This window comes from Centruroides vittatus, unplaced genomic scaffold (genome assembly GCF_030686945.1).
Source record: "Centruroides vittatus isolate TY-2023 unplaced genomic scaffold, ASM3068694v2 scaffold_3046, whole genome shotgun sequence".
Lineage (NCBI taxonomy): Eukaryota > Metazoa > Arthropoda > Arachnida > Scorpiones > Buthidae > Centruroides > Centruroides vittatus.
The window spans coordinates 336,653-349,949 of record NW_027122699.1 but is presented as its reverse complement, the minus strand read 5'-3'; the positions used below and the strand labels follow the sequence as shown (position 1 = coordinate 349,949).

The 13,297-nt window shown below is 37.7% G+C and overlaps 1 protein-coding gene and 1 pseudogene across 1 annotated transcript in view; one reads left to right on the top strand and one right to left on the bottom strand.

The window, feature by feature from the left end:
- Window positions 1–13,297, top strand: part of LOC136988054 (vascular endothelial growth factor receptor 1-like) — a 143,908-nt gene that overhangs the window by 89,822 nt on the left and 40,789 nt on the right. The window contains exons 14-15 of the mRNA XM_067285846.1: window positions 3,373–3,477; window positions 13,117–13,236. Of these exons, the coding sequence (XP_067141947.1) occupies window positions 3,373–3,477; window positions 13,117–13,236 (225 nt within the window). The remainder of the gene's footprint in view (window positions 1–3,372; window positions 3,478–13,116; window positions 13,237–13,297) is intronic.
- On the bottom strand, window positions 5,419–6,050 carry LOC136988076 (uncharacterized; annotated as a pseudogene).

Below are 13,297 nucleotides of genomic sequence, written 5' to 3'. Positions count from 1 at the left end.
CAACTAAACATTTTCTTAGATCTTGGTTGCTTGCTGTTCTCTTTACTATATGTATTTTCTTAGCATAAGGTTGCCATTGAGAACAAATCACACAAAGGTCGGTTTATTGATAAGAAAGGATATACATTTCGAGCTCAATGCCCCTCTTCAGTCCTATTATGGCAGATTTATCAGCCAAAATTATTAGAGTTACAGATTTACTGATTGTATTGAAATATTTAGGATATGCATACAAAGGTTTACACAATAAAACACAATTATCTGAGATTATAGTGGTGGTTAGGATAACACGACTCATGACAAGACATAGGTGAAAAAAGGAGAGAAAAATGGAACTAAAAGAATTTTAGCTTCACCTTTATACATTTTTGAACAGTATAACAACATGTGCTAGAATAAAAAGGGGTGATTTAAATATAAAATTAAATAATTAATTAAGAGACGAAATTTTATAAAATTAATAAGGGAATGCAAAATAATTCCGACGAAATGTACAAATATATAGACCAGATAAGAGAGGTTAAAAGATGAGTGTGTGGCTGTACGTCTTTATTTATGTATAGTTTTTAGTTTAATTTATATTCTATTTCTATAAATCTATCCTTCTTTCCAATTTTCTTTGTCTCGTTGTCTCGAACTTCCAAGAACTCGGACTTAACCGTAGCCCACCAGGAGGTAGGGGAAAATAATAGACGGTGACGAGCCTGGAGGGAAAAGGAACTTCCACCAGACATTCTTTGGCCGGACACGAACGAAGAAAGACGTGTGGCTGCAAATCTCGAGATCGAGAAATTGGCGAGCTCTGTGGAATAGGGCCAAAAGGAATAGATCGAGAAGAGAATCCGATCACTTGAAGAAAACACTAAGAAACCGTCATTTTAAGAGAGATCATACAAGTATTATAAGTCGAGACAAGGATCTGCGTCCAACAACAGCCAAGAAATTGGGTACCCATCTATCCTATAATCCTTCTTACTTTCCTTTTTTCTTCTATCCTTTTCTATTAGTTTAAGTCCTATTAAATTTCGCGTGCATTAGTTAAGTAGTATTGTCGGGCGGCATTTGTAACGGAACTGTACTATGCGGATTACGGTTACGATACGAACACTGAGGAACAGCGGAAATCTATAAAGAATTTGTACCATTTATTTCCAACCCCAAATTAAATTTATTTTAATTGATCAACACGTGTACGTGTTTTTCTTTCGCGTCGTACTTTTCACAAGAGTATTCTCTGTATCGTTCACTGAATGTTTGGTGTGCTGAACTACAGAGTGGAATGCGATAGAGCAGCGATTCTCAACCTTCCAGCTCCGCAATATGTGAATTTAGTAATTTCTTTGTATTCTCTTTTGCCTCCTTTATTTAGGTACCGAGTACAATCTTATTACTTTTCAATGATTTCTGTTTTAAATCCTAAGGATCTAGCAATGGTTCTGATCCTATTTAACTCTTGCCACCTGTTGTATATGTTAGAGCAGTAATTAAATGCCCTTCTAATAAGAGCCCTAAATGCCGACAGTTTGTAAGCAGGCAGATCATTGGAACGAGGAAGGAATGTACAATGGGTCGTGTGTAGGTTACACACACGACCCATATTCAATATAGCGGAGGAATGTCCAATATCACGAAGGAAGTAACCAACTACAAAAGTACAAGATTAATATATTAACGGGCTCCCACGATTTCTAGTCTACTTAGAAACGACAAGGACAGGATAAAGGAGGAGGAGCAGTCTGGAGTGTACAGAATACCATACAAAAATGATCAACTAGGGCTAAATAAAGAATATATTGGTGTCACCACCAGGAAGTTGAATAAAAGGCTTAAGGAATATGTGTATGATATAAGTAAAGGGCACTACAATATAGCACTACCCAAAGTAGCACAAACTGAAGGTTCGGTGATTGATTGGAATGAAGCTAGGATTATTAGACAGGTGTGCTCACCATCTTTAGTAATGACTTTGGAAAAATTTGAAATATATAGATCTGGCAGTACTGGGCAAGTTTAACTATAAAGATTCACAAATTTACCAAAGTCATTAAGTAAATGATTGAACTATAAAGACGTCACAATATTTACCAACATGCATGGAAGTATACAATTGATCATAACTCAGTATAATATGTTATACAGCACGCACTCGGTCCATATAATTAGGTTTATTGTGTTGATATATTTTATTATGTTACTTTAATTTACTTGGATCTATGCATTTATTTTCTATTTATCTTTTATATATTTATATTTAAACGAATTGTTTGAACAGATATAGAAATTTGAAGTTTGTTTCGCATAACATTCGAACTGGAACCGATACAAAGAAACGTTCCAAATATTTCAAAAATACCCGAGGAAGACCTGTGGAGCAGGTAGAAAACGTTACTGGGATCATAAATATTAGTTCTTGGATACATAAGGTGGTTGTGTCAATATACTTAATGTTTAATCATTAATAGTAGTATAAATATAGCTCAATTTAATCCAGCAATCATTTGGCTTTAATGAAATAATTGGGTTTAAGGATGTTTATATTAGCAAATATTTAAATTATATTTTCTAGGAATTTGGCACCCTCAAACTCCTAAAAAATGTTTTCTGCTTACTTGTAACTTTGTACGAAGTCAACTCCATCCAACAAACAAAGTGATAATACAAATACGTCTCACTAACCTTATATAGCTTTGCAGATAAAAAATTCAGAACGTATCACAAATGTTTTTGACCCACTTTTTAGGGTCTTCTTCGGGTGTTCTAGAAATATTTTCTGGTTTTATTCTAATTTTCAAATTTCCAGTTTCCGACGTTTTCTATCTTCGAATTCAAGGTTATTACGACTATATAAGGTTAGCGAGACGTATTTGTATTAAGTAATTCTTCTATTCAAATGCCACCGTTCTTGCCAGAGAGGAAGGAGACATGTTTTGAGTGGGGAATCAAAGTTAATTTGGCCAAAAGTAGTTGTCAGTCTCCTTCCTATCAAAAGGACCATCCTCAAAAAGTTTCATTGCATTTGTTCAAACCATGTTGAAATGTATAAAGAGCAAAGTAACTTTCTTCTTTACATATTAGATTGAAAGAGAAAATTGGATAATACTGTTGAATCTTACATTGTAGAGATGCACCCGAAAGATTTGTTATTCTGACGTAATTGTTTTTCACTGCATATCCTTCTCCATTAAATAGCTTAAAAATGTTATATTGTAACATTCATAGTTCAGAGAAATCTATTATGTGATTTAAATCATATTTTAATGGTCTTGGATTACGACTGGAAATATTTACAATCAAGCATTTTATACTTCATTTATTTTAAAATATTTTTATTTTCTAATTTTTTAAAAATAATAATAATTTAAATTTACAAAGGAAAGACTTTAGGACAAGGTGCTTTTGGAAGAGTAGTGAAAGCAGAAGCAATAGGAATTGAAGATGGTGAAACATCTACAACTGTTGCTGTGAAAATGCTTAAAGGTAATTAATGCTTAATTACATTTGTAAAATAATAAATCTTGATAATTAATATTTTCATTTGTATTGTGACATAAAATAATTATTGAAAAAGACTTGATCTGAAATTGAACGAAATAGTGTAGCTATTTAAATTATTTCTAAATATAACTTATACCATTCAATACACTAAATAATGATTAGTAATATCTATTATAAATTTTTTTTCAAACTTACAACAAAATAATATGAAATTATTAGATTTGAGTTTAAAATCTGAATAGTGTGATAGCATATTTCGGAGTTCTTTTTCAGCTGGACCTTGTTGATGTGCCACACTTGCAGATAGCATTAAAAAAGTATCTATAACTGGTACATAGTACTTGCAGTTGTTCAGTAAAAATAATACTATATGTTCAGTCATCTTATATACATAGCAACAGTAATTTTTTTAGAAAGAGCATTTGTGTGTCATAAGAAAAAAAAAATAAATTGAAGGAAAATTCAAAATATAAATATTTCTTAGATTGAATTTTGAAAAAATGTGTAGTATACTTACTATGGTTATTTATTTTTTCGTTCTTTCACATTTCTTTTCATTGTCTTTAAGTTGTAATTTGCTCCTCTTAGGCTTATATATTTGTGACCGGAGGGTTGGCACCTCTTTAGTGCCTTGATGAAATAGACACCACCGTGTCTCGATTGACGTGGAAGCCGAGACGGCGTGTTGATTCGGTCGCACGAGCGGCCGTGTGTGTGGGAGATTGGCTTCGGGCTGGAGTGAGAGACGGCACACTGGAAGTGACTCGTGCAGAGACCACATTAACGAAACAATGTTTATTTGTAAAGGATGAAAGAACTTTATATTACAATACATAAATTTTCGATAGTGAGTGCAATAGCCAAAATAAGGTTGGTTAGGCCTAATTTCGTGGGTCTCGAGAGAGAGCATTTACATAAGATTCATGTGGCGATAAATACCTTATAGAGGATTTTGTAGAGCAGGCATGTCAAATGCGCAGCCTGCCAATACATAGGTTGCAGCCTGCCAAGACTTAAAAAATTTTTAAATATAACGCTTTGACGCTTGAAGTTGGAAAGTTTGAACTTTTTGGTTGACGCTGGCATCACGTGTGGTTGCGTGATTGCTTGGGTTGCTGCACACTGGTGCGAGGCATCGAATGAAAAGAGGCAGCCAAAGCCGAACGGAGATAAAAACACCAGACGATCAGAAACATGATAGAATGCAGAGAGATCTAATCTGACACCCAACATATGTTTATGTGGCCGTCAGCCATACTGATATTTGTGTAAGAACTGAGGACGAGCTTCTTGCTTGACCATGCTTACCGGCACGGATTGGCAAAGTCCGTCACTATGTCAGGGGATGGTGATAAATCGAGAGGAGGGTGTAGTGAGGTTGTGATGAGGTGTTGGTCGTACTCAAGGATGACCACAGGTTTATCATAAAGAAACATTTAATAAAGTAAATATCGACAGATACACAAACTACAAAGCTAGCATAAATTCTATACTGTGTTGTTCTAGCACGACAATTAAAACGGCAAAGTTCTTCCATTTTGTTGTCGTGGATTCGGCCTAACTCGACTAAAGTCATACAGGCCCAATTCGAGTTACGTAAATTCGGAAAGGGTAACTAACTAAAACTAGTAGAGGGAGAGATTGAGTTTCCAAAAGAACACCTGGGAGTCATCGGTGATCGGAGTCCAAAGCTTTCCTAGAAATCGGTGGTAGTTCGAATGGAGGTTCTGGCTTCTCTTTGACGATCGCCCAGAGGCTTAGGTGGGACCCTTTCTTATACTATTCATTTCCTAGCTCTCTTGCTGAAATTAGTTTGGTAGAAGCATTGGTTATTGGATGGCTCCTTGAATCTGTGGTACAGCCTTGGGACTGACTACACTTCCTGGTATTATACATTGAATGAGTACTGTTCTTGTCACGTGCTCATTCGTGATGTACTATGGCTGCTAACTCTGTTACTTGCTTTGTGAGCTGTTCTACTTGAAGCTCTAAGCTGGAAGAATGCGTTGATTGCTGACTCGAAGCAGAATTTATGATTTGTGTGATGGTCAGATCTGAGATTTTGTCGGCTATCGTAGCTAGCTGGGATAGTTCCTCACTTAGCATGGCAAGAACACTTTGGTGTTCACTGGTAATCTTGATAGCCACAGGGATTTTAATAGGGGTTCCCCTACCATCTTGCTGGTGAGAGCATGCATACACGTTAATAGTTGCGATGGATGCTGGTCCCCTAACGCCAAGCCTTGCAGAAGCATGCGAATCTTTGATTCTTGGCTCTCAGAATGTAGTTCTATGAGACGTGTCTTAAGAGCCTTGTATTTTTTGCCGGCCGGTGGCTGTAAAATTAAGTCATCGAGAGAGTTGAGCATGTTGGATTTGATTGCGGAAATCACGTGATTGAATTTGGTTGCATCTGCAGAAATTCCAAAGATGGCAAACTATGCCTCTAGCTGTGTGAACCATAATGTCAGATTTGGCTTCCAAAGCAGTGGAGGTTTTATGGCGACACGAGTCTTATTAACGGGCATTCTGTCTGGCTGGTCGCCGAGAGGCATGGTGGTTTCCAGAACAAAAGGACGAGGGCACAATATTTGATTTAATATAAAATGTACCGGTACGAGTTGTTGAACAGCCAGGCGTATGAGCGAATGGAAATTCCATTAAGCAAGAAAAATATGATACACTTACCTAGCATAGGCACAGGGAATAACTTGGAGATTGTTCTGTGGCGATGGGATTGCCAAAAATATCACAAAATAAAATAAGTGGTGGATCAGATTATGAGCAGGAAAAAAATTGTTGGGATTGATGGAAAGAACATCTAGATGAAATTGGATTGTGTCCAGGTCACCAATGTGGCGGTATTCACCAACAAAAAGTTCAAAGTTTGCAATTGTCAAAATAGTTCACACAGAGAGACGAGAAGTCGAAAAAGGTAAAGGGCACATGTTTGAAACGGTATTTATATTTCTCGGGACTCCCTCTGGTGGTGATTGGGTAATCTCCTGAATTTGTCGCCATATATTTCTTCATTGTCTAAAATTTAGGGATAGTAGGGACAAGTATTTAATAAGGTTTAAGGCTTGGAAAGATATTATTAATACATCACAGTTTACAAAAACTGATTATTACTTGATATTTTACTTTGTGTTATTTTGTACTAAATTATTAACTTGTTAAATATTATATTATATTACTATTGATTTTGTTTTTGTAACAAATTACCTCTTGTAACAAACTAAGGTTCATACAATAAGGAATTGATTGATTGATATATACTCTTGGATTATTCTGTTTTATTATCTTCTTAGTGATTGCTGATTTATGATGGTTTTCTGACTGTGCTTCTATGATTTCTCTTACTATGGACTCTTTGACTCTATAGCTTTGAATTGATTCACTTTCCTCATTGAAGAGAACAATTGACAAGGAAATGGCCAATGATCAAACCTGGAATGTAATACAACTGCCAAACTTCTTGTCATTTTTCAGATAAAATTTGAGGTAGTGTAATGTATGTCTCTCTCTCTCTTTCTCTCTCTCATCTGAATGGCTTTTTAAATGGACAGATAAACTGTCTCTTTTTCCTGAACTCACTTATCTACTTTTATGACTTTTCCAATTGTGTCATCTGAATTAAATTGGAAAGTTTGATCTAACCCTTTGCAACATTTTATCAAGATGTAACAGGAAGTCACCATGTAATGCCACCAGAGTAGCTTAAAATTGATACTTCAGTATTATGTAAAACAGATTGTAGACGTTCACTGTATTTAGAATTTTCAGTGTGTCTGTTGTTTAGTCTTTGAATACCAGACATACCTGATGATACAGTCAAAGACATTACAGACAGTTAACAAAGTTTGAGAAAAGTCATATCATTGAGCTAGGAAAGCAAAAATGGCTGTTTTCCTGAATTGCTCACAATCTGGGTTGTTCTGTTTCAGCATTGAATATATGCAGCCCTGTAGAGAGACAACATGGCCTCTAGTAAAACCTCTGAACCCTTTGGCCCCTTTAATCATGTGTCCTCACCTACCCTTTCCTAATGACCAAATTGGATCCACTCTCCAATATTTTTATTTAAGAAGATTTTTCCATATTTCCTTTCCCACATACCATAGTGATATGTCATTGCAAAGAAACAAAGAAAGAAATTTACTTAACAAAATGGGCTCCCGGGTCCCTTGTGAGGGTTCTTCTCCCTCCTTTCATCAGGGCTGGATATATGAGAACACTAATCCAGCAACTTCAACCTTTAAATTTCCGGTACAAACGACGAAAATTAACAGAAAAAACTAACGTTTTCGAATCTCCATCGAGATCTTCTTCAGGTTCATTAATGGAATGTCCTGAGAATAGAACTCTTTTGAAGTTCAAAAAATCGAACATCTCCAGCGTGCGATGACGATGCAAAATATAAGATTGATTAAATAGACCTGAGTCTACTGTCGTAACGTCGCAAATTATCAATGCAGGAAATAAAAACATGTCTACCATCGTGGATTGACCTCCAAGATGTATCGCCACGCGTACGATAAAACGTTGCTGTCTTTGTAATTAATACATTTCCCCAATTTGGTAGCTCTGTAAATCTCCAGGGTCTCCAATGCCCTAATGTGGTCCGTTTTGAACGACTTCTTAATGAGGGTGGCATCATCGAAGTCCGCTCTTATATCGGGGTCTGTGGCGTACGTCGACAGGGCGGTGGTGTGCCTTTTTTTGGCAACATCATTCTTATGCTCAGAAACCCTTTTTTGGAGGGATCTCTTGGTAGAACGAACATATACTAGGTCCCTTTGGAACCTGTGGTCTCTTAACGGGATACTATAAACCCCCAGTGCCCTTAAAATGCTCGGTTTGTCCTTGGCGTTTCTGAGAAGCGAATAGATAGATGGCGTTCTCGTGTACACTTACTTGGTGCCCTTCCTTAGAGCTATTTCCCTGTACAAGGGATGGAGGTCTTTGTTGTATAGTACAACCGTGTGCTGGTCGGGGCTCGAGGTAGACTCACTCCGCCCTGCGGAGGTGTGATGCGCTGTGTTTGTATTACAACAATTACGAGCTAAACTGCGGATAAGGCTACTTCTGTATCCATGGCTAGTGGCAATGTCTTCAATGTGTTTTAGCTCTGCGATCGTGTCTTCCCTTTTAGTATTATGGGTGAATGCCCTATTTACTAACGCCCTGAACGCCGCAATTTTATAAGGGTACGGATCCTCCGACCCAGCAGGTATGTACATAGGTAGGTAGCCGGGTTTGTAGTACACCCACGTCTCAATATTGTTTATATCGAGCTGAATGGTGACGTCTAAAAAATGCACTCTAGTGTCCGATATTTGATCAAGCTTGAGCGTTAGACCAAACGGGTTGTTATTTACGATGTGCAAAAAATCATCGACCTTCGGCTCGCCCTTCCATATGATAATCACGTCATCCACGTACCTACGGTACAAAATAATGTCAGGTGTAAACATGGGAACGACATCCCTCTCTAATTGCCGTATAACCAACTCACATAGGTCGCCCGAAATTGGGCTCCCCATGGGTACCCCTCTTTTTTGTAGATATGTGGTATTGCCGAACCTAAACAGCGAATTGTAGCACATTAGGTGTGTGAGTTCCAGTACATGCTTGCGGTGTGCCGGAAGACTATATTTGGCCAGCAAGACGTCCCTGAGGGCGCAAAAGCAAGGTTGGATTTGGAGGAACAATACCGTCCCAGCAGACAAGTGGGGTGGGGGGTGCCTTTCTCCTGTTGGGTTTTTGTTTTTTCATTACGTCTGCTATGGTTTATTATCATGGCCGCCGTCCATCTGTAATGCTCCTTGTAGACCTCATCCAATCCGCGCACCATTCTTTCAATATCCGGCATAACTGTTTCCAGCATTGGTCTTGACGAGCCCAGAGTATACATCGGGCCGTGCGCCACAGCTTCGATTAGGCAAACTGGAGGAACAATACAGTCCCAGCAGACAAGTGGGGTGGGGAGTGCCTTTCTCCTGTTGGGTTTTTGTTTTTTCATTCTTTCAATATCCGGCATAACTGTTTCCAGCATTGGTCTCGACAGCCCGATGTATACTCCGGGCTCGTCGAGACCAATGCTGGAAACAGTTATGCCGGATATTGAAAGAATGGTGCGCGGATTGGATGAGGTCTACAAGGAGCATTACAGATGGACGGCGGCCATGATAATAAACCATAGCAGACGTAATGAAAAAACAAAAACCCAACAGGAGAAAGGCACCCCCCACCCCACTTGTCTGCTGGGACGGTATTGTTCCTCCAAATCCAACCTTGCTTTTGCGCCCTCAGGGACGTCTTGCTGGCCAAATATAGTCTTCCGGCACACCGCAAGCATGTACTGGAACTCACACACCTAATGTGCTACAATTCGCTGTTTAGGTTCGGCAATACCACATATCTACAAAAAAGAGGGGTACCCATGGGGAGCCCAATTTCGGGCGACCTATGTGAGTTGGTTATACGGCAATTAGAGAGGGATGTCGTTCCCATGTTTACACCTGACATTATTTTGTACCGTAGGTACGTGGATGACGTGATTATCATATGGAAGGGCGAGCCGAAGGTCGATGATTTTTTGCACATCGTAAATAACAACCCGTTTGGTCTAACGCTCAAGCTTGATCAAATATCGGACACTAGAGTGCATTTTTTAGACGTCACCATTCAGCTCGATATAAACAATATTGAGACGCGGGTGTACTACAAACCCGGCTACCTACCTATGTACATACCTGCTGGGTCGGAGGATCCGTACCCTTATAAAATTGCGGCGTTCAGGGCGTTAGTAAATAGGGCATTCACCCATAATACTAAAAGGGAAGACACGATCGCAGAGCTAAAACACATTGAAGACATTGCCACTAGCCATGGATACAGAAGTAGCCTTATCCGCAGTTTAGCTCGTAATTGTTGTAATACAAACACAGCGCATCACACCTCCGCAGGGCGGAGTGAGTCTACCTCGAGCCCCGACCAGCACACGGTTGTACTATACAACAAAGACCTCCATCCCTTGTACAGGGAAATAGCTCTAAGGAAGGGCACCAAGTAAGTGTACACGAGAACGCCATCTATCTATTCGCTTCTCAGAAACGCCAAGGACAAACCGAGCATTTTAAGGGCACTGGGGGTTTATAGTATCCCGTTAAGAGACCACAGGTTCCAAAGGGACCTAGTATATGTTCGTTCTACCAAGAGATCCCTCCAAAAAAGGGTTTCTGAGCATAAGAATGATGTTGCCAAAAAAAGGCACACCACCGCCCTGTCGACGTACGCCACAGACCCCGATATAAGAGCGGACTTCGATGATGCCACCCTCATTAAGAAGTCGTTCAAAACGGACCACATTAGGGCATTGGAGACCCTGGAGATTTACAGAGCTACCAAATTGGGGAAATGTATTAATTACAAAGACAGCAACGTTTTATCGTACGCGTGGCGATACATCTTGGAGGTCAATCCACGATGGTAGACATGTTTTTATTTCCTGCATTGATAATTTGCGACGTTACGACAGTAGACTCAGGTCTATTTAATCAATCTTATATTTTGCATCGTCATCGCACGCTGGAGATGTTCGATTTTTTGAACTTCAAAAGAGTTCTATTCTCAGGACATTCCATTAATGAACCTGAAGAAGATCTCGATGGAGATTCGAAAACGTTAGTTTTTTTCTGTTAATTTTCGTCGTTTGTACCGGAAATTTAAAGGTTGAAGTTGCTGGATTAGACTTTATATGTACCGGTAGTCACGGGTGAAGTTTGTTTTCATATGAGAACACACATACATGCAGACCAGGGTCTGGATATTCCAGACAGACCACCAGGAGAGATGATTGTTTGATCATGAGATGAAGAAAAACAGCAACAGTGTCTTTGTCTACCATCCAAAAAAATTTCAAGCCTTGCTACAGAACTCTCAGTTTCTGAAATTAGTGCCCTTAATAAATCTTAGTTTCAAATCATTCACTTCATTGACTTTTTCTGTATATACATTAAAAATAACAAATATATCTATTTTTACATTCACAAAACACTGGGATGTAATTAACACGTATCCGAACCCGTTACCGGTGTTGGAGAAAAAACGATCAATTATTGTCCGTAGAAGAAAATGTTTGAAATGTTTACGACATTTTTTCGTTTTTTTCTCCAACACCAGTAACAGGTTCAGGTACATGTTGATTATATCTATTTTGTATATAAAATAGTAATTACTTATTATGTTTACTTTGTTTTTAATTTTATCATTAAAATTACTTTTAATGTCTTTGAAGACACAATTTACTTCTAATGTATTCATATAAGAACCAAATAAAATATTTAATAACACATTTTGTAACACAATGGAAATCATATTCTATGATGCAATGCATAAGAATAGTCGAATACATATTCTGACATCTAGTATTGTGAGATATGATAGTGTTACCATTAGCCCACTAAGAAAAACAGACAACAAAACATACACACAGTAGATATGAAAAAGGAATTAATTTATTTATGCATAATTTTCTGTAATAGGTACATTAGTGGATTTCAATTCTAGATCAATTGCAATTACACTGGCAGTAACCCAAACTCTGATTGTCAGAGGAACAATTACAAAACTTTCTCTATTCAACCATGACAGACTAATTCATGATATTACTAACTTATATGATACAAAAAAATTGTTACAAAATTAATATCCTTACAACTAATCCTTATGACTAAACTTACAACTAATATAAAAACAGACGACAGGATGAAAAGTAGAAAAAATGGAGGATAGGCAAGAACAAAGGTACCTGAGTCCTTTAGACGTCTGTCGATTTCCATTGTCTTCTGTTGTCTTGAGACGCCGTGTGGAATTTCTTATAAAAATAACCATACTATGTTCCTTTTGCTTTCTGTTCTGATGTTGATTATCACCAAGATGTTGGTTACTTAGAAGGAAATTGTGAATGGTCAAGTTTGATCCAGGACCACTCGCTCACCACTGGATATGGGAGAAACAAAGTTCTCATTTTCCTCAGCTGAGTATCATTCCCCGAGCCAGACTCTAAGTAGAGTCTGGCTCGGGGAATGATACTCGGCTCAATCAATGCCAATATACTTCACACTTTGTCCCGGGAATTTCAAAGATTCCTTTATTAAGTTACGATTTCACCTATATACTCGGGTAACGAACAGTTCCACATTCCAGTCTTCCATTTCTTTCTTTGAGTACCAGCTTAAAATTGACCTTTTCTTCACCACTTTTCTCTCAGTTAACTTTAATTCTTCAAACTGGTTTGTCTAGAAAGTGACTCATATATCGAATAAAGGAAGAATTCATGGGATTAGAAAGTTCCAGAAGAAGAAAGAACAAACCAATGAAATAATACAAAAATAACAAAAACTACAAAAACAGACTGTTGTGTACAGCCATAGTATAAATTAATTTAAAGACTGTTCTTTATTCAAATTATATTAATTAATGATGATTGAAAGATGAAGTAAATGTCTTGAGAAACATTTATTCATAAAGAAATCTTTGTCTCTCTTAAAAAATTAGCATTTAGTTAATCATCTTAATATTGCATTATTTATTGAGATTATTTGAACATTACAGAAAGAGCTGATGTCCATCAACGAAAAGCACTCATGGCAGAATTGAAAATATTAATTCATCTAGGGCGTCACTTGAACATAGTCAACCTTCTTGGAGCAGTGACTAAAAATGTCATTAAAGGTATTGAAGCATTTTTGAAAATTCCACATTTTAATAACTGATAATGTATCATAATATATTT